Genomic DNA, 20,880 nt, shown 5'->3' with positions numbered 1-20,880 from the left:
AGTGTAATCCAAGGTGGCCAACCAGGCACCTTGGACATGGGGCGGTCAGCAGTGGGGTCCCTCCCTTTTTACACATGACGCAGCCCCCTTGCTGAGGGGGTAGGACACTCCCCCGGGCACGACTCTGAATTTTAAGGAGGTAGCCACAAGGCTGGGGGCTTGTGGCCTTCCAGAGAGGGGTAGGGGCTCGCCAGTCGCGTCAGTCTGTCTGTCGCCTCCGCGCCTCCCCGCCTCCAGCGTCCCGCGCCTGCAGCTTTCCCCGAAGACATTTGGTGTCAGTATAAGGACGGCTTTGCCTCGCACGCGGCGCGGCTGGGTCTCGCCGCCGCCGCACGTCCCCGCAACGCCAGGCGCTCGGTCTCCTCCGCAGCCCCCGCCGCGCAGACCCCGCGCCTCAAGCCCGGGGCCAGAGGAGCGAGCCGATCCGGGCTAGGGACGCGGCCAGACCCCACACCGCCGGCCCGGGCCGCCGCCCGCGCCCGCGCCCGCCGCCGCGGGTCTTCTCCGGGCACTTGCCGCCCTCAGTCCCCGCAGCGCCCCCGTCCCCGGCTCCGATCCCGGAGTGCCGCGCGCCCGCCTGCCGCGCACTCCAACTCCGGCTCCGTCCGCGGCTCGCCCGCGTTGCCGGCTTCCAGGCGCCCGCCCGAGCCTCGCTGACCCCCCCGCCAGCCCGCCGCCTCCCCGCGCCATGGCTGGGGCCCCGGGCCCGGCCGCCCACCGCCCGCCGCCCCTGGCGCCCCACGGGCTCAGCTGATCCTGAATTGACCGGGGGCGAGCGGCGGGGCTGGAGGTCCCCCTCGATTTCTGGCTTCGGGGGACGCGTGGCCCCCGCGTCTCTAACCTGGACGACCCCCCGCTGCCCCAAGTCCATGCCCAGGTAGGTGGGGGTCGGGGGAGGAAGGGAAGGGGAGGGCTCAGCGCCTATGCCAGTTTCTTGGCGCGTCGGTTCTTTCTTTAGTGAGGCGTTTATTTATTTCTGGGACTGGCCCCTCCACCCGCACGTGCCCGTCAGGTCAGCCCCCCCCAGCCCCTGCCTTCAGGGCAGGTGCCTTGGGAGGGAGGACGGGAAACTTTGACCGGTCTCTTCTCCAAGGCCACGAAAGTTCTCTCCATGCCAATGCTGAAGCCAGCCGAGCCAGCTCTGCAGAAATTTATTCAACAAGTCAGGATGCCGGCGGGGCCCAGGCTGGCCGTTTGTCCCGCTGCCCTGGCTGCTGCGGCTCTGCGGCCGGCAGACCACGGAGTGCCGCCAGTGACCAGGGGGCTGAGCTGGAACGTTGGCGAAGGGAGAGTGGCGGCCGGGGATCGAACGGGGGAATCTCAGGCAACGTTTAACTTTCCTGGAGGCCCAGGTGGCCCTGGACCCTTCCCTGGCCGGAACCCCAGGGGGTATCCAAGGTCTCCCTGCGTGAGGCCAGGCCGGGGTCAAAGCTGGGACTCCAGGGGGTGAAAGACTCCTCAGCAGGTTGGGACTGGTTATGTAATGAGTGTTTATGCTGCTTGGGTTTCATTTGTTTACTGGGTGGAGTGTGGGAGGGGACATGGGGGGCAAGAGGCCTTGGCAGGGGGAGGGAAGGCCTTGGGGTGGGGGGAGGTGGTCCTGACACCTGGAGGGGGGGGCTCCGGGAGGAGCCTATGAGAAGGCATCAGTCAGCTGCTCTGCTGTGTCTTTCTCCCCTTCAGGGTCCTGGGGCCTCCTGAACCGGGGAGGAGAGGAGAGTGGCTATGCAGAGACCCCGAGCTGTGTTCTGGCTCTGGGTGTGTGTGTGTGTGTGTGTGTGTGTGTGTGTGTGAGAGAGAGAGAGAGAGAGAGAGAGAGAGAGACAGAGGACGCCTGCTTGCGTCTGTGCCTGTGTGGGGTGATGGGGTCTGACACCCCATCCTGGGGGGGGGAGGAGCGTCCCGGGGCCGCGAGTGCTCAGGTGGCTGGATGGGGAGCCCGTCTGTCCTTCTGTCTCCAAGCGCCTGGGAGAGGCACACCGAGGACGCTGGCAAACTAGGGTGGGAGGCTGTGAAGATGGGGGTGTGGGGCCATGGGCTTTGCCCCTGGAAAAGGGTCTGGCTGAGGACTTCGGGCTTTGGTCCTCAGGCCCTGCCCGCACTGTGGGGTCACCTCTCGGATCAATGTCTTCCTTTAGCCCCAAGGACCGGCCTCGAGCGGTCTTGTCCACCCTTCCGGACAAACTTTCTGTTTAGGCTCCAGGACAAGGCTGGGATGGGGCCTGGGTGCAAAGTGTAGAGCCCTCTCTGTCCCCTTCCCACCTCCGCCATCCACACAGAGCCAGAGGGAAGGGGTGCCAGTGGGCGGCAGGGCAGGGTGACACCGAGTGGGGACCAGTTCTGGGCTGCAGTGGGGGGAGGGAGGGAAAAGGGAACAGCACATTGGGGTGTGGGGACGGGCTCCCTTCCTGGCTGCTCAGAGCTGCCCAGACCCACCCCTGGGGGCCATGATGGCCAGCTTGGGGGCGGTCCTTTGTCCCTTTTCCCATCTTCCTATTCCATGTGCCTGTGAGAGCACATCTTCCAGGCCCACCAGGAGGCACCAAGCATCCGTTCCCCTGTCCCTGTTCCTGACTCCCTTTGACCTTGGCTGGGGAGGTGGGGGCTGATGTTGCTGGGAGAACCCGTCCTCTCCTACCTTCTGTCACTGGCTCCAGACAGCCCGGCCCTCCCGAGCTCACAGCCAAGCTGGAAGCAGTTTCCGGGACCGGTGCTGCCGTAGCCTCTGTGGTCCTGGACCCAGATCCACACCCCGAACCCATGGGGCCGCCTCGCACTCCCCTTCTCAGTCTCCACCACTGCCATCTCTTCCACCCTCACCCCGCACCCCCAGTGGGGCTCCCCTGGGCCTCAGCCCTCTCAGGAGAGTCTGTTTCTGATCACCACTCAGTCCCTCCCCCACCCGCGAGGGACTCCACCCCCAGCAGCTTCTGAGCCCTGTCCAGGGAAAGAAACAGGTCCTGGGGCTCTTTGAGCCCCTCCCTCTCTCCTTCAGCTGCTTTGTTCTCCGAGTGCCCCCGCCCCACCCACCAGGGGATTTGGAAAGGGAATAATGGGCCCGGTACTGTGTAGGGAATGCAGGGGTCCAGGGAGACCCCCAAGGGCTGCAGGGCCCTCTTCTCCACTCCTTCCTCTCCCCTCCTCTTCCTTACTTGTCCTCCCTCCTGCCTCTGCTCCCTTCCGACCCCTTCCCTCCCTCCTGTTCTTTTCCGTAGAAGGTTTCCTTCCCACACATTCCCAGGATGTGCCCTCAGCCCTCGTGGCCCCAGGAGTCCAGGCCTGGGTTGGGGACGCAGAGATGGCCTGGGGAGCTGTGGGTGTGTGGGCTGTGGGCTTGTGCTCTGGGATCTGTGGTCTCTGGGTCTCTGTGAACGTGTGGGGTCTGTCGGCCTGAAGGCCCACGGGGCCGCAGATCTGCAGGTCTGTGGGTGTATGCACCTGCGAACCTGTGGAAGTGCGGTTTTGTGGGTCTGTGGGCCTGTGGATCCAGATACTGGGGAAGATGTGGGCTGAGCCTCTCCCACTCACGGCTGCCGGTATAAGAAAGGAAGAAAATAAATCTGATTTCCTGATTTCCATTTCTCTTTCTCTCTTATATTTATTAAGCACCTACTATGTGCCAAGCCCCGTTATGGTCACTGAGGGACAGAGCAGTGAGTAGAAAGGAATAGACAACATCAGCCTGGAGTTTCTGTGCCCCTCGGAGGGGCCTGTGGCCTCCCAGTGCCAGGTACCATGTAGGCGCGTGGCCACAGGGCCTGGTGTCTTCTCGTGCTCTCGAAGGGGAGACCTGGGCCGTGTTTGATACATGGTGGTGCAGGTCACGGAAGGCGGTGAAAGCACAAGGTGTTTGAATACTGTGAGCAAGTGCTGGGAGCTTCCGGGACGCCCTGGGGGGGAGGGGCGATGAACAGGAAGTGGCTTCTCCAGGGCGGAGGCCACGGTCTTTGGGCTGCAGGTTGGCAAGGACCTGGCCCTGCCTCTCAAGCCGCTCTCTTTACCTCGAGGCCCTACCTCTGCCAGCTCTAGCCCTCCCCACACCCCGGCCAGGGCTTTCTCATTGATGATGCCTTTCGAGAAGGGCATCAGCGTTTTCCCTCTCCTCACCGCTGACCACTGGCCTCGATGGGCAGCGGGGGCCACATTCCACTCTCGATCGGTCCCAACACTTAGGCTTCCTCCTCAATCACTCAGCTCTTGCCCTGGCTGGAGAGGGGTGAGTAAGCCCATGACCGTGAGCGCAGCCCGCGGGAGCATCAGCCTTGTATAAATTGGGAGAATACCTTCTACCGCACAGTCTCCTTTGTGAGACTTAGATGTGACTCTACAGGACCCAGCACAGGGCCTGGCACAGTGACGCTGCTTTCCTTTCCGTTAGGTACTTTCTGGATCTTTTCCAGTTCGCTCCCCCTTTCCGTCAGATAGAGAGAGGGTCATGTCTGCACTTTGTACAAGAGGGAATGCAGTTTGGTGAGACCGGGACGCAGTGAGGGTGGAGCCGGGACTCGACCTGGGCCCTGGGACTCCCCGTCCAGTGTTCTTTCTTCTAGAACACCCTGCCCTGCAATTGGAGGCTACATTTTCCCCGATTTGTTCGCTGAAGGAGGACCCAAGGCTGTAATTGCTGTGGAGGCAGTAAAACTGACCAGCAGAGCCACCTGCCGGGACATGTTCAGACGCACTGATAGGGGCTCAGACACAGTCTCGCTGGCTGGCACTTGTCGTAAGGCTGAGAGATGACAGATGATGGCGGCTGGTGACAGACATGGGGACAGGCACCCGTGAGTTCTGGAGCCTCACAAGCACCCAGCACTTCCTCAAGGGCGTCCGAACCCCTGCTGCTTTCCTGTCCCTCCGTGACCTGCACCCCCAGGCGGCAAACACAGCTCGGCGCTCCTGTCGGAGTGGTGGGTGGGCGGGTGGGCCGTGACCTCCAGCCCACAGCCTGCCCTCTCACCGGCAACCTGGACCTGGGCCTCCCGCATCCAAACCCCGGTTCTTTCACCAAGTGCTTCTTGACCTTGGGAAAATTCCTTAACTTCTCTGTGCCTTAGTTTCCTCACCTCTAACATGGAGAGAGTGGAAGTCTTGCTTCCCTGGGTGGTAGTGACGTGCCTGGCACATGGGAAGGGCTCCGCAGAGGAGGTCTGTGACTCCCGTTGGTTGTCTCGGGAGGGGCTGCCAATCCAATTTGTTGACCACTGCAGAGCTGGGAGGGCTGGCTGTGGATTTTGGTGACAGACCAGGTTAATGGCAAGCTGGGGGCAGGCTAGGCTGGCCAGACCAGAGCAAGTTTTCCGTCCGGTAGTGCGTGTCAGGGCCAAACTGCAGCCATTCATCTGTAGGCTAGTGGAGCCTTGTCTTTGCTGCAGCCGCTCTGAGGAAGATGAGAGGCCAGTGGACCACACGCCCCACGGGGCTGCAGTCCGACTGGGTCGCCAGCCAGGCTGTGCGGCTCCCAGGCTGCACCAAGAGAGGCCCCCCTGCAGGACCAGGCGGGTGACCTGTGGGCTCCACTCTGGGTGACTTGGTGCAAACCTGGTCCAGCCCTTGTGGAGGAAAAGAGGCAAACTTGGATGTGACTGGGGATGGGGTCCCAAAGAGCCGATGACCTGGGAATTGTCACCCAAGGATGGATGAGGAAGCTGGTGACAAGAGGCCTGGAGCCGGTGTGGCTCGGGGGTGGGCGGGCTGTCGGCAGGCGTCTGCAGGGCTGTCTCGTGGGAGAGGGAGCAGACGGAGGGTGCCGGGGGCTCTGGGGCGCCGGCTGGAGGATTCTGGGAGGCAGGTTTCCTGCAGCCTTGCGAGACCTCTCCGCAGGCCAGCGGGTCAGCCCCTGCATTGGAGTGTGTGAGTGGGCGATGAGTGTGTGAGTCTGTGAGTGTATCTCTGTGAGTAGGTGTTGTGTCCGTGTCTGTGTGTGCATGTCTGTGTGTGACAGTGAGTGTGCGAGGTGTGTGTAGTAGAGCACATGTGTGTCTGTGTGATTGTGAGTGTGTGTCTGTGTGGGTGCCATGTGTGTGACATTAGTGTGTCAGATGACAGGCCAGGCCACTTTGGGGCCCTGTCTTTTCAGAGATTCCCTGTGTGAAGATCAGGAACTCATTGGGGTCTGGAACCGCTCCCCAGACACCGCATTCCCGGGACGCCGAGTTCTGGGGTCCTGGAGTGGCTGATGGTGCTGACACACGGGACACCCTCACGGGGCTCCCTGTCGCTGGCCCGGTGTCTGGTGTGCGGTCAGTTCTTCACATGTGTTGTCCAGTTCATCCTGCCAGCAGCCCTGCGATGAGCAGTTTTCGCCTCATCCTCTAGACAGGGTCGCCAAGGGCCCCTGCTAGGCTGAGTCGCGTGCCACGGTGGGTTGGGGACAGCTGGGACTCTATCACAGCCCTCGGCTTCCAGAGCCCATGCTCTGAAGCACCATACTGTGGAGTCTAGGTTATTGTAGTTAATGTCTTGGGCCTCTGAGGTTCTGGGTGATTCTAAGAAGGATTTGGAGATGCCTGGATTCTAATATTCTCAGAATGAATTTGTTGCTTGTTTTTCTAGCCGTGACATTAGCTGATGTGTGGCTGTTGACGAAGGGACAAACGAGTTGCCTGCCTGTGTGTGCCTGTGAAGACACATACATACACACAGAGCTGAGGGTGACCGGGCCAGGCCTCAGGTCTGTCCCCACTGGGACTCCGAGCTGTGCAGACAGAGGCCTCCCTGTACCGTGCTCTGGGCCTTTGGAGTGCCAGCTGGAAGACCCTTGGAGGCAGGTTTCCTCACAGACTCTGGACCACTTGGGGGGTTGTTGCCGTACGGGGGTCTTGGCAAAACTGGTGGCTATCACTGCACTGCCTGGGGACTCAGCTGGGAGGGAAGACCGGGTGCCAGGGCGCCTGTCTCTGCCCCAGAGTGGTGCCTGTAATGGTTCAGGGCTCGGGCTCAGAAGGGGCAGACCTACATGGGGACCCAGTCTCTTTGGGACCGTGCATGGGTGACTTTGGGCACTGTGGCACTTCCCTGAGCCACAGCCTCCTTCCCCGTAAAGTAGGAATAAGCATGGTCTGTGCACTGGAGCCTGTGGCAGGAATGGACACAGACAATGCAGAGAAAGCCCTTTGCCTGGCACAGTCAGATGTTGAGCTTCCATGATGCTGTGGTGCTGGTGGTGCTGGTGGTGATAGTGGTGATGGTGATGATGGTGGTGATGTTGGTGATGTTGGTGATGGTGGTGATGTTGGTGATGGTGGTGATGGAGGTGATGTTGGTGATGGTGGTGATAGTGATGGAGGTGATGGTGGTGGTGGTGATAGAAGTGATGTAATGGTGATGATGATGATGGTGATAGAGGTGATGTAATGGTGATGGTGGTGATGATGGTGATGATGGTGATGATGGTAATGATGTTGGTGATGGAGGTGATGATGATGGTGATGGAGGTGATGTAATGGTGATGGTGGTAGAACTGGTAATATGGCAGAGAGAGGGCTTGGTGGCCCTTGGGGATGGCTGAGCTGGCTGCACGAACACTTAGATATCCACCTCCATGGGTCCTGGGGAGCCTTCACATCCACATCATGTACTCACGAGGGCCCATGAGGTAGGCAGGAGGAGAGTGAGCTTTACAGAGAGCAAAGCTGAGACTCCGGGAGGCTGGTGGAGTCAGGGGTGGGCGTGTGTTCCAGGCCCAGTGGGGACCTGCTCTGCCCCACTCGCTGAGTGTGGAGGCTGGTCCGGTCACCACACCACTGCCTGGTGGGCTTTCCCTGGGAGCCTGCGGGGATGTGGGGGCAGCTCTGACTCTGGGGACAATGACCCTGCCAATTTGAACCCACCAGTGCCGCCACTTAACCCAAGTCCTCTTGAGTCTGTGAGGCTCCATCTGCAGACAGTTTGGAGCTCAGGTTGGCCCAGCTGCCAGCCCTGCAAAAGCTTCCAGCCATAGGCACATGGGCGGCTGGGGACAGGAGCTGGGCTATGGACACAGGACAAAGGGATTGGGAGTGAGGGAGGAGATCAAAGTCTTGAGGTCTTTGTGGTCACTGGGAACAGGTCTGAGGGTGGAGGCTGGGTCATCACTGGGGAAGAGGTCAGAGGGTAGAGGCTGGCTGGTCACTGGGGAGTAGGCTGGGGATGGTGTCCTTGGTAGCTGTGGTCACTAGTGACCCCACAGTGAGGGGGGAGAGGTGAGAGGACAGAGGACAACAGTGCAGTGTGGCAGCTTTAACCAGGGGGTGAGCAGAGGGGGTGATCACCTGTGGTCCCAGAGGCTACGGCGGCTCTTCCCATCTGTGTGGGTGCGGGAAGGGCTTTGGCGGTGCTGGGTGTGGTGGCTTTGGGCCCATATGAGGCCTGGCTCCTCTGCCTCTAAACCTGATCTCAAGTTCATCCCCTTCCTCCCACCCCCACCAACATCCCAGGCCAGGCCAGCGCGTCCTTCCAGCCTCCTCTGGCCCTCCAGGCTCCACCCCTGGGCCTCTAGCCACCCTCCCTCAGCCCTCAGAGTGGTGGCTGAAAGGCACCGACCTACCTGAGCTTCCCACTCCTTACATAAACGCCCTTCCATGGCTTCCTGTTGCACTTGGACTAAAACCCAAGCTTCTTCTGTGGCCTGGCAACGGGCCCCGCCAGACTCTGCACTCTCATCCAGGCCCGGCCACGCTGGCCTCATTTCCGCTCCTTCAAGGCCTGAGGCTTATTCCAGCTTCCCGGCCGTCGCAAGTGCGATCCCTTCCAGGTGGAACACCCTTTCCACAGGTCCCCTGGGATATGCCTTCCGATTCTTGTCGTTCTTACCTTAAAGGTCTCTCTTCAGAGAAGGGCAGGGTGGTTTCTCCGCACTCCCACCTTTCTCCCTTGTTGGCTTATTTTCCAGCACTTAAAAAAAAAAGATTTTATTCATTTATTTTTAGAGAGAGGGGAAGGGAAGCAGAAAGAGAGGGAGAGAAATATCAACGTACAGTTGCCTCTCCCATGGCCCCAGCTGGGGACATGGCCTGCAATCCAGGCATGTGCTCTTACAGGGAATTGAACCGGCAACCTTTCGGTTCACAGTCCGGCACTTTATCCACTGAGTCACACCAGCCAGGGCTACTTTTCAGCACTTTTTATTACTTTCTTCAACAAATATTTACTGAGCACTTAGTGTGCTCCAGGCAATGGGGGTACAGCAGCGAACAGAACAGACCCCCGTCCCTGCTCTCTTCCGGCCCTCTTTTGGGTGAGGAGACAGACGCTAAATCATAAACATGTAAACACATAAATTACACAGCATGTTTGGTAGTGATAAGAGCTGTGGAAACCCAGGGAGCGAGAGGAATTCATTGACTCGTGTCTTTTTCCCTTGCTGGAGTGTCAGCACTGTGATGAGGGCTGGTGCCAAGTCTGGCTCGCTCGGCAGCATAGCCCCACACCGGCACAGTGTCTGCACATAGTAGGTGCTCAAGAAATATTGTCGGACCAGTGGATGAATCTTCAGAGCCTGGGAGAACAGGGTACGGGCGATGAAGGAGAGAGAGCGCCCCAGCGCCAGACCCGGGGGAGGCAGCCGGTGTCTCTCTAGGACCCGAGCGGGGGCCCGGAGGGCTCTGAGGCTGTCACAGTGGTGGGCAGACCCAGAGCCACCCCAGGGAGGACGTTTTTCAGCCCAGGGCTTGACACGTGGCGGGCCGAGGTGCCTGGAAGCTTATGTAAGGCCTGTGGCTGTGTTTCTGGAACAAGCACAAAGCCCTGGGCTTGAGAGGAGACTCTGCCTCCCTGACCAACTGGGAGAAGTGGCAGGAGGTGCCAACTCCTGCCTGTTGCCCCCGGGAGCCAGGGAAACGTCCAAATGCATCATCAGCTCCGGGCAGCTCGACAGACAGCTCAGCAGCAGCAGGTGGCAGCCCGGGGGAGGGGGCGCCAGGGATTTGTGCTTCCACTCCAACTACCGCTGCCCTGCCTGGTGCTGTCAGGGTTCTAGGGTTCAGGAGAACCCCGTGGATAAGGATTCAGGGATTGGAGGTGTCTTGGAGGAGGTGGTGAGGGACAGGCCCTGAAAAGTGCTGTTCTTCCCGCCTTGACATTGTCCAGCAGTCGAGGGGGATAAGCAAGGCTACGGCCAGTCATCACTGAGTCTGGAAGGCCAGTGCTGGGATTCTGGCCTCTAAAGAGGCCTCACTGTTTAGATTGGACATGCCACTCCTTTCTCTGGGCCTCAGTTTCTCCATAACCCTGCAGGGGTTGTTGGGAACATCGGACGAGACCAGGATTGGACGTACCCCTGAGACTGAGCCGGGACCAGCTGCATGACTTGCAGGGCCCGGTGCAAAATGAAAATGTGGGGCCCCTGCATCAAAACGTACTGTTTCAGGTCGGTGATAGCAGAGCAGTAAAGCAAGCACAGCCCTTCTGAGAGAGGGGCCCGGGCGGCTGTGTGTCGTCGGACACCCTGGAGGCGGGCCCTGACGGAGCCCTGTCTCTGCCGTGGCCCAGCTCTTCTCTCTCTGTCTCTTCTGTCCCTTCCCTGGGCCTCCGTTTCTCCACCCGAAAAGCAAGGAGGTCGGTGGAGGCCCAAGGAGGAGGCCCCTGGGCTCTCAGCCTGGGTGGTGGGTCCCTGGGCTGCAGGCAGGTCTCAGCTCCGCCGCCCTCAGGGAAGCCTGCCCTGATTTCCTCTCTGTTGGCCCAGGCCCCCCGGCTTCCGGTCCCACAGCACCCCAATTTCTCCTCGTAACACGCGTCACCCTGGCAATGATGTCTCTCTGTACAGTGACTTGCCCTTCTTCCCTGTAAATTTTCTTGACTTTTGATGGTGCAATAAACATCCAAGTCTAGTCTTATTTAAACACACACACACACACACACACCCCTAATATCACAACTACACTCTAGGAAGGTTTTATTTTCCTCACTCTTTTTCTCCCCAAAACTGAGGCTTGGCGAGGCTGACCAGACTGGGCCGGCCAGGATCACCCGGCCTGGGAGTGGGTTTCAACTCTCGGGCTTCTGGGCCCGCGGTTCTTTCCTGACCCTCGAGGCTGGAGTGAGGGCCAGGGGCCTGCAGGCCTGAGGCTGGGCTGTCCCCTTCCGGGGGAAGCTGGCTGGGGAGCGTGTGCCAGGCCCGCCCCCGCCATGGGTCACCTCTCTCTTCCCCAGGCTCCCTGCTGAGCGCCGACATGGCTGAGAGCTCCTCTCCACCCTCCTCTTCGGCCGCGGCCCTGGACGCTGAGCCGGGGGTCACAGAGCAGCCGGGCCCCCGGAGCGCCCCGCCCTCCCCCCCAGGCCTGGAGGAGCCCCCGGATGGAGCCGACCCAGACGTGCCTCACCCGGACCTGGCGCCTGTTGCCTTCTTCTGTCTTCGCCAGACCACCAGCCCCCGGAACTGGTGCATCAAGATGGTGTGCAACCCATATCCTTGCGTGGCCGTGGCTGCCTGGGGCCCTGCCCGGGGCCGCGAGCTTCCCTGATGGTGCTCGGCCTCCCACACCTGCCTCTGCTTAGGAGGCTGGCCTTGCTGGTGGGGAGCGGCCTGTTGGGGGGGAGCGTGCTCAGTGGCAGGTCTGGGGGCGTGCGAGGGCCTGGAGGTCGGACGGAGGGAGACCCAGTCATCTGCTGATGTGAACACTGTGGAGGTTGCTGTCCGCAGAGGCCAGTCCAGCGGTTGGCTGGCTGGGAAGGTGCTCAGGGGTGAACCCCAGTGCTGTGCTGGAACCGAGGACCAGACTTATCCCCATGGCCCAGTGCCCAGTGATCGAGCCATGGGATGGATGGTGTCCACAGGGGCAATGGGAGCTGAGATGGGGACCCTGGGCCCAGGCGAGGCCGCTGATCCTACCATGCAGGGTGAGGTTCCCCCACCCCATTCTCCCGGTCAGGCCTCTGTGGGGCGCCCCTGGCTGCTCCCTGGCAGCAGCAGCAAGCAGCCCCTCACACGTCCTCCTGCCTTCCCTGTTGCCTCTAGTCTGCTCCTGCCACCCTCTGCCTAAGATCCTCCCCCATCTCCCATTGCTCCGGACAGCGAAGTCCCCGCCTGGCCCTGCAGCCCCGCATGCCCCAGCCCTGGCTCGCTTCCCGCCCCTCTGTGTCCTTCCAGGGCCACCTCACTGCTTTCCCCGTTGTCCGAAATGCTCTTCCCTTCTCTCTTCACTGGGGTGAATTCTTGGTTGCATCCTCGAATCACGGCCCAAGAGTCTCCTCCTCGGGGCAGTCCTGGGAGACCCCCGCTCAGCTGCTCTGTCTGTTGTTGCCTCCAGTTGCGGGATTCTGAATCCCGCACCTCCTGCAGAGGTGCCGCCAGGTGACCAGGGTGCGGGCCGCCCTTGTCACGTTCACTGCTGGACCTTGGCACCCAGCACCGGAGCACACCAGGGGCTGCCTCGGTGTTCACTGGGCGCACTATGGCAACGCCGGAGCTGAGTCTGCGGTAGTGAATGGGTCAGGCGGAGAGGGCAGTGGGGACAGGGTACGGCAGCGGCGAGGCCTGGGGAGGGAGGGGCAGAGTGCAGAGATGAGGCTGGTGGGAGAGGGGACAGGCTCCAGGGCCAAGTGAGGAGCTGGCCCGTGTCCTGAGGACCGTGGACACCTGGCAGAGTTTAAGCAGGGGCATGACGTGGCAGGATCCGGGTTTGAGAAGGACCCCACGAGCTGCGCTGTGAGTGGGGGTCCCGGGAGTGAGCCTGTGGCTGGGGGCGGCTGAGGAGAAGGCTTTGGGACCCAGATGTGGTGGCCTTATGGTTTTTGGGGCCCACCAACAGGACAGAGTCCTTTCCAGTAGGCCTGAGCCCACCCCTGGAGGCCTGGGGTGACCCGACGCAGCCAGGGACAGTGAGGCCAGAGGCCCACGCTGAGCCCACGTCCGCTGGCCTCCCCACTGTGTTGGGCCTCGTGGTGGTGAGGGGCCCCAGACCCCCCTACATCTGGGAGACAACAGGGTTTGTATGTGAGTGGGTGGAGGGTGGAGCTGAAGTCCCCCTCTGGGTGGGGGCCAAAAACCTTGATGTTCATTCTGGGGGACAGCTCAGGAGGCCTCGGGCACCACATGAGGGTCCCTTAGTAACTTGGTTCACCTGACACCTGTCCTGAGACCCTGAAGGGTGGGGAAGCTGGCCTACCTGGGGAGCCCCTGGGGGTGGGGGTGCACGCATGACCCATGCCTGGGGGAGCAGCTTTAGTACGAAATGTTGGGACCACACGGACTCACATTGTATGAACTGGGGGGCAGCCAGGTCAGGGATGGGGGGCCTCCAGGGAGAGAAAGCTGGCTGGTGGGAGCGGGGAGGTTGTGCAACCATGTCATGGGGACCTGGCCTCAGTGGGCCGCAGGGGCAGCTCTGGCTCTGCCACTCAGGTGCTATGTGACTTTGGGAAAGTCACTCTACCTGTCTGAACCTCGCAAGGTCTGGATGGTCAGAGTCGTGGCCCAGATGGCCCTGGCCCGGGGTCTGACCCAGCTCGCCCCCTGGCAGGCCTGGCAGGGCTGGCCGGGCTGGAGCTGCCCAGAGCAGCCCAGGCGTCACAGGAAAGCCACTGGGCAGGGAGTAGGTCGGAGACTCATCTGCCAGGAAGTGGGCGTGTGACTTCAGACAGTCTCCTTTCTGAGTCTCGACGTCTCCACTCCAACTGAAAAGGAAGGGCTGGAAGAATCGCCTCCATTCGCCCCCCAGAGTCAGGGCACCAGCCTCACTCACCCTTGACCTTGGGCATTCTGGGCCCTGACCATTGAGCAGAGAGCATGGAGACCCTCTGAGGTGCCACATTTCTGGTCTGTGGGCAGAGCCCCTAGGTCCTCACCGCCCCTTTGGCTTCCACCCCGAGGGTATGTGGGAGCCTGGGGTTGGGGACAAGGTGGGGGGGGGGAAGGAGGGAGGGAAGGGATCGGATTCCAGGTGGAGCTGGGCTTGGTCCTCACCTGAGCCTGGGTCCTAGTGTGGGGAACTGCATGGGTTCGGGGGTGGGGCTGCATTCAGCTCCCTGTTGAGGAGGGACGTCCCAGCACTGGGACCCCCTTGGAGCACCGTCGGGCTCCCCAGGCCCCACAGCCAGGGGCTGCTGGGGCTGGAGCGAGGGGCGGAGGTCTCGGCTTGAAGTGGCCGCCTGGCTGCTGGGCTGCCTTCTGGACCGGAGACCCGGTGACTCCGGTGTGGAGCGGCCCTGCAGTGTGGAGTTCGGACATTCTCTGACTCCGGGCTTCTGTGATCGAGTCTAGGGGTCCAAAGTTCAGACTTCATGCTCAGTGACACTGAAACTCTGAGTTTCCGTGACTCAGAGACTGTGGAGTGCTATGTCCGGGACGTGTCTGACCGCAGTGGTATGTGTTTGGGGGTGGGAGGGCCCTTGCACCTGGGCCCGTGAGTGCAATCCGACAGTGCGAAGATTTCAGGGCCCAAGTGGGGTCGTGGGGGAGAGGCCAGGGTGGGTTTCCACACATGCAGGCCCAGGAGGCCTCGGTGCCCAAAGGGGCTCCCACAGGGGATCCCACGGCAGAGACTTGATCGTGGGGTGCTCAGGCTGGGCTTTAGGGGGTGGGGGTATGTGGTTTTGGGTGTCTGAGCAGATGCCGAGGGCTCTAGGGCTCTTCTCTGAGGAGAAACGCCCCTCCCCGCCTCTTCCCTGAGAGGGAGCCCAGGCTCCGCAGCTGGGGCCCTGGTGGCATTTTGGGTGTGATTGTGTTTTGTGGTCCTGGCTGTCTTGTGTGTTACAGGACATTGGGTAACTTAGGTGGTGTTTTGTCATGTGACAACCACAAAAGACCCCTTCACCTTCCCAGACTCTGCAGAATTCTGCTCCTCTTCAAGAACCCAAAGCAGCGCTGGATAAGTGAGCATCAGGGTCGGGCTCGTGCCCGGGGCAGTGTGGGAGGCCTGCCCTGGACAGGCTGTCGTGAGCATGGGCGTCTCTGGTGCCCAGGGGCCTGGTTCAGAGCCCACTGCCCCTTGAAGCTTGGTGCTCCCTGACTCAACGCCTCATCTAGCCCAGAGCTGGGCCCTGAGTCACCACCTGACTCACCGGAGACCCAGAGGCTGCTGGGACCCTCCCTGAGCAGGCGAGCAGGGCAGGTCCACTCACCCCCACACCAGCAGTACTTTCTGCCTGGCCTGGGCCCTGAGCATGCACCGTCAGCTGGGGTTTCAGCTGGGAGGGCCCTGGCCGCTGTCCGACTCCTGGGGAGTTGGTGCATGGCGTGTGGGCCCGACTTAGACCTGGACACCGGTGCTGCCTCCTGTTCGCTGTGTGGCCGTGGGCCAGGCTCCTAACCTGCCCGGGCCCCAGTTCCCCCACTTGTCAGACAGGGCTGTTTTCCCCAATGCACAGGATAGCAGCGAAGCCCAGGGCCGTTGGGTAAGGAACATGTGAACATGCAGCCGTGCAGACGAGAAAAGCCGCCACACCTGTGGTTATCCTTTTCATCTGTGCCCCAAAGGTGAACAGGGCCCTGAGCAAACTCTCTGCCTGTGGAGAGTCAGTAAAACCTGGGGCATCAAGTCTTCACAAAGAACTGGGGGCGTTCAGAGGACGTGGCTTCTGGGAAAAGCAGAGCCAGTCCCCGTTATTGAGGTGAAGTCGTGCCAGTTCGGCTGCTCGCAGCCGTGCCCACTCCTGCACAGACATCGCTGGTCCAGCCCGGTGTCCTCCAGCAGGGCGGCCGGAGCAGGACTCATCAGGGGATGCCTGTTTGCCCCCAGATTAGCCGTCCAGAGCCTTTCGGAGTATGACTGGCTGCCGTGGGAGAAAGGCCAGTGGTGCGAGTGCTCACTCCGGTCTGCTCCTTGAGTCCAGTGTCCTCGTCTCTGGAACGGGACAGTTTAAGAGGTTGGAGGCGACCCCTGTGAAGCGCCCAGCGGTGTGTCCAGTGCAGAGAAGGGCTCAGGGATGACAGCCAGGAGAGCTGGCTCTCCCTGTGCCAGCTTCTCTGCCTTGTCTTCACCTCTCATCCTTACAGCCACCCCGAGGCAAGTGCCCCCGTAGCCCCGTTTACATGTGAGGGAAGGGGGACTCAGAGAGGTTGAGTAACTTCTTCCCAGGGTTGCAAAGCCGGATGTGGTAGAGCTGGAGGGAAGACATCCGTTTCTCTGCAACCCTGGCTTCCACTCTCATCCAGGATGCTGCTGCCCTCAGCAGAGCCCAGGTGCTCCACCCGCCACGGGGCAGGAAGGTTTGCCTCAAAGTTCCAGGTGGCCAAGTGGGGGGCTTCCTGGATTCCAGCATCTACGTCCAGCAGCCACCTCACTGTGGCCTGCCCACAGTGCCCTCCTTGAGGAGGCCGCAGCCACCTCTCTCCCAGCATGCTTGGATGCTCGCCATCTCCTTCTCCAGCCCGGGCTGAACCAGCGCTTCTGCGGCCCGTGAACCATCCATGCTCGGTGGGAAGCCAGTGGGCTGTGAAGGTTGCGTCTCTGCTGGGTAGGGCCAGGGTGCCCGCCTAGGTGGAGGGAGGCAGAAGGTGCCAGCTGCCAGTGACTTTGGACAAGTCACTCTAGCCCTCAGTCTCCTTGTCCGGGACAGGAAAGGTGGACAGTGAGGTCAGGAAGAAGCTGTCTGGGGCACCGCTTCTCTGCCACTCTCCTCAGGAAGCAGCTCAGCAGTGTCTCCGGGCTCCGTGGTCCTTGTGGGGGGTGGGGGGGAGCTCACTCAGTTTGCGCCTTTGCAGCCGTGCTCCTGCCTCTCAGCTGCCCTCTGCCCCCTTCTGTCCCCATCTGGTGTCCTGCCTGATCCTGGCCCTGGCCCTCTGCTTGCTAGGCTGGAGTCCATGGGTCGTCTCACTCTGAACTCCACCTGGCCTGGATTCCTGCCCCTTGGACCCTCTGGCCTTGCCCCTCGCTACCAGGAGAAGGGCGGGGCCCAGGGTCTCAGCCCAGCCCCACATGGCCAGGTGGGCACTGTTCACTGGGAGGGCTCAGAGTGCTTGTCGAGGGGGTGAGGGCTCCCGTTCACTGTTATTTGTTCGCCCACTCATGGGATCATTCAAGGAGCCTTCACTGAGTGCCTGCCGTGCACCAGGCACGTGCAGAGCGCAGCCACGGCCCTCTGTGCTGAGGAATGTCTCTCTGGCTCCCAAGGGGCGCTGCCACCAGGAGACCATTTCAAGAAGATGCCTGTGGGCTGGAGAAATGGTGGTGGCTGGGGGTGCTGGCAGGGCCTGGGGAGGAGGGACCGAGGGGAGGCGTGGCTGCCTGGGGCTTGGTGTTGGAAGGGGAGGACTCAGAGGTGGCCCGGCCATTGCAGCTTAGTTGCTGCATAAGTGAAGACCTGCTCCTGGCTTCTTGGCTGAGGGATCTTGGACAAGTCTCTTGGCTTGGCTGAGCCTGTTTGCTCACGTGTGAAATGGGGGTCATAGTGAGAATCCAGGCCAAGTATTGACCGGACAAACTGTTGAGTGCTGAGGGGCAGCTGTGTGCACACTGGGGCTGATGGTGGAGCTGGCAGGCCCTGCTTGGGGTGGCCCCGGCTGCACTGTAGGAGGTGCCCTCACCCTGGACAAGGGTCCTGGAGGGCTGGTGGCCAGCTGGGCCACATGTCCTTGCTGGCAGTCTGAGAGATCTGGCATGCTCCGGTAACCTCTGCAGGCGACTGCTCAGTCCTACTGCACCAGACAGGGCCTTTGGCCACCGGGTAAAGGCCTCTGGGACCGTTCTGAGGGCTCCTGGCTATCAGGAAGTCCTCCCCTAGTCTAACCTCCATCCCTCCTGTCCCAAGCCCTTTCCCTGTGGTGTGGCCATTGGGTTGAGTTCTCCCATTTCTTCCTGTACAAACCGGCCACTTCCCGGATCTGACCCCTCCTGCCCCACGTGACAACTGGCATCACCCTCTTTTCCTTCCCTGCATAGTGGATGGAGCGCCTGGCCAGGAGCCCAGAGCTGTGTGACTTTGGGTGCTCCCTTCTCCCCTGGACCCCTGCTTCCTCCTGCCAGACATGCCTCCCCCCTCACAGGGTCCTGGGGCCGCTCTTTTGTGTAGACGCTGTCTGTCACGGGCTGTGTCCCCTGCCTTCCTGCCTACTTTCTTTCCTTTGCTTGTTCTTTCTTCCCTCAGAGGTCTTCTGTGGCTGTGTGCCCCACCCCCCCCAGGTCAGTCTCCCCTCTCTGGGATCCAAGGTCTTCCAGGCTGCGCACCGGGTGTCCTCCAACCACCGTTCTGCTTTTTCTCCCCCCTGTGCTCTGTTCTGAAGCCTAGACTTGCTGTTGATGGGTCCTGGGGCCCCCCAGTTCCCTGCCTTAGCTTATGCTGGGTCTGCCCCCGCCCACCATGCCCTGTCCCTCCAGGGCTCTAACTCCTGCCAGTGCTCCCAGGCTCTGCTTCCTGCCGCCACCTACAGGAAGTTTTCCTGGGTTCCAGCTTTTTTCCTTTAGAACCCCTCAACCCTTTACAACCCCCCATCCTACAAGGTTCCTTGCCTCAAGGACACTGTTGCTTGATCTCCTCCACTAGGCAGGAGGAGGCCCCAGAGGGCAGCACCCTCTCACTCGCCCTGTGTCTCTGAGGGGCAGCACAGGCCCCGCACTGACCAGCTTGGGCATCACTCTCCAGTCCCCGTGGTACCTTCCCACCCACTGTGACCTCTCACACCTCTCAGCACCTCCGTGAAGTGGGCAGGCCCCAGAGTATGCTAACTCCCCATTGTACAGCTGGGGAGACTGAGGCCCAGGAAGGGAGCGTGACTTGCCCAAGGTCACACGTTCAGTAGTCAGTAAAGCCAGGGTGGGCTGGAGTCTAGGACTCCAGACTCTCTGGCCAGTGCTGTGCCCACCCAGCTGGGCAGGGGGTTCTTTGGCAGAGGCTGTCCCCTCCTCCTTCAGCCCTGGCCTAATGGGAACACCCAGACGGGTGGCAAGCGTGGCTGGGAGAAGCAACACACGTCTGGGAAATTGTCATTTCCCTCCGTCTGGTACAGAGAAGATTGTTTTTCTCCAAAGTAAAAGTCGGCATCAAGCTGTGCGTTGGGTATGCTCATGGTGCCAGAGTGGACGCCACACTGTCATTGGTCAGCAGGGTGGCTGGATGGCTAGTCAGAGGAGCCTGGCCGGGCCAGCGAGAGCCTGACCCACAGGGTGACCTCAGGAACTGTCGCATGCAGAGTTCTGTGCAAGTAGAGCTGCAGGTGCAGGAGCTGCCCCGACCCGCCTGGGGGCACGGTGAAGCTTCGCTGGAGGAGGGGGCACGTGGCCTGGGTCTTGCTGCGTGAGTAGGAGTTTTCCAGGAGCCCAGTGCAGAAATGGAATTAGTGTAGAGAACAGAGAGGAGTTCAGGGTGACTGGAACAGTGTGGGAAGCTGGAGAGCAGGGAGTGGAATGCCAGGTGAAGCTTGCACTTGATCTTGTGGTAGCTAGGAGGTCATTGGTGGGTATCCAGTGGGGATGGGGACTGAAAAACTTTATTAGAATGATTGCTATGAGAACAGAAGGGAGGGTGCTGGAGGGATGGCGACTGAGGTCTAGAGACCAGGCAGGAGGCTCCTGCAATAGATATTGATTGATTGATTCATTGATTGATTAATTGATTCACTCAACAAGTGTTTGTGGAAGCCAGCTGCATGTTGGACACCATTCTAGGCTTGTGTGGAGACAGCCTGGTCAAGTTCCCGGAGCTAAGCTGAGTTACCAGGGACTCTGATAGGGTCCCGAGTGTGGGCTGTGTGTGGAAGGGCATTTGGTGTCCAGGTTCTGCAAGGCAACGGGGAGGACTGTGCTGGGGAGGGCGCTGGCATCTGCTAAGGACCTGCTGTGTGCTGGGTGCAGTTCATACTGGCTCTAGAGATTACCTGCTGGACAGATGAGGCCCAGGGAAGTGAAGTGCTCATCCAGGCCACCTGGCCTGGCGGTGACTGGGTGACGGGGTGGGGCTTGGCCAGAGCCCAGGCCCGCGCTGCCCCATGAGCCCTGCCAGGGAGTCTCGTTGTAACTGATATAGAGCAGAGAATTAGGAAGAGAGCTGGCTGCTAATGAGGAGGTCGCCCCTCCTGAGGCATTTAAAACATGATTGGATTTTTACTCGTCTATCGGGCCCGGGCTCTGGCTTTCATGTCAGAAGCCAGCTTTGACCTGCTGCCTGCCTTGGACCACCTCACCATCCTGTTGGGAGAAAAACTGCCTCATTTGTGTCCTTCGGAGGAAAATCAAATATGTCTTTTTAATCAGCCAGAATGTCTTCCTGCTAACGTCCCTCCAGCTTTCCTGTGGGGCCAGCTTCCACATTCTGTGCCTGCCTGCTCTGTGGAGCTCTGCTTGGCTTCTCTGGTCTCCCTCTTCTCTCCCCAAACTCCAGTCCTCACTCTGGTGCATGCTGCTGTGTGACACTGAGCAAACGACTTGGCCTCTCTGGGCATCTGTTTCCATCTAGATTGGAAAACAGGAGGAGAAGGCTTGGCTGACTGTGAGGTGCATTGTGAATATGGGGGCTTGGGGTATTGGGCTGGGAGAGAGGGCAGGAGTGGAGGTGGACAGAACAGTGTGCCAAGGGCTGTGCCTGGATCCTCCAGGAGAGCAGTAGGGAAGGCTCCCACCCACCCACCCACCCATCTATCCACCCATCCACTCCTTCATCCACCCACCTACCCAACCATCCACCCATCCACTCCTCCACCCAGCCACCCATCCACCCAGCCACCCATCCATTCACCCACCCACCCACCCACCCACCCATTCACCCACCCATCCACCCACCCACCCATCTATCCATCCGTCCATCCACCCACCCACCCACCTATTCATCCACCCACCCATTTATTCACCCATCCATCCACCCATCTATCCACCCATCTATCCACCCATCCATCCACCCATCTATCCACCCATCCACCCACCCATCTATCCACCCATCCATTCACCCATCCATCCACCCATCCATCTACCCATCTATCCACCCATCCATTCACCCATCTATCCACCCATCCATCCACCCATCCATCCACCCATC

General features: G+C 60.8%; 1 protein-coding gene across 1 annotated transcript in view; it reads left to right on the top strand.

Moving 5' to 3' along the window:
• The first annotated feature begins 622 nt into the window (after positions 1–622).
• Positions 623–20,880, top strand: part of CACNA1I (calcium voltage-gated channel subunit alpha1 I) — a 106,009-nt gene continuing 85,751 nt past the window's right edge. Inside the window, exons 1-2 of the mRNA XM_037160682.2 lie at positions 623–877; positions 11,128–11,380. Of these exons, the coding sequence (XP_037016577.2) occupies positions 11,148–11,380 (233 nt within the window). The 5' untranslated portion in view covers positions 623–877; positions 11,128–11,147. The remainder of the gene's footprint in view (positions 878–11,127; positions 11,381–20,880) is intronic.

Source organism: Artibeus jamaicensis, unplaced genomic scaffold (assembly GCF_021234435.1).
Source record: "Artibeus jamaicensis isolate MK-2021 breed Jamaican fruit bat unplaced genomic scaffold, CSHL_Jam_final contig_233, whole genome shotgun sequence".
NCBI classification, from domain to species: Eukaryota; Metazoa; Chordata; class Mammalia; order Chiroptera; family Phyllostomidae; genus Artibeus; species Artibeus jamaicensis.
This window is presented reverse-complemented; position numbering and strand designations above follow the sequence as displayed.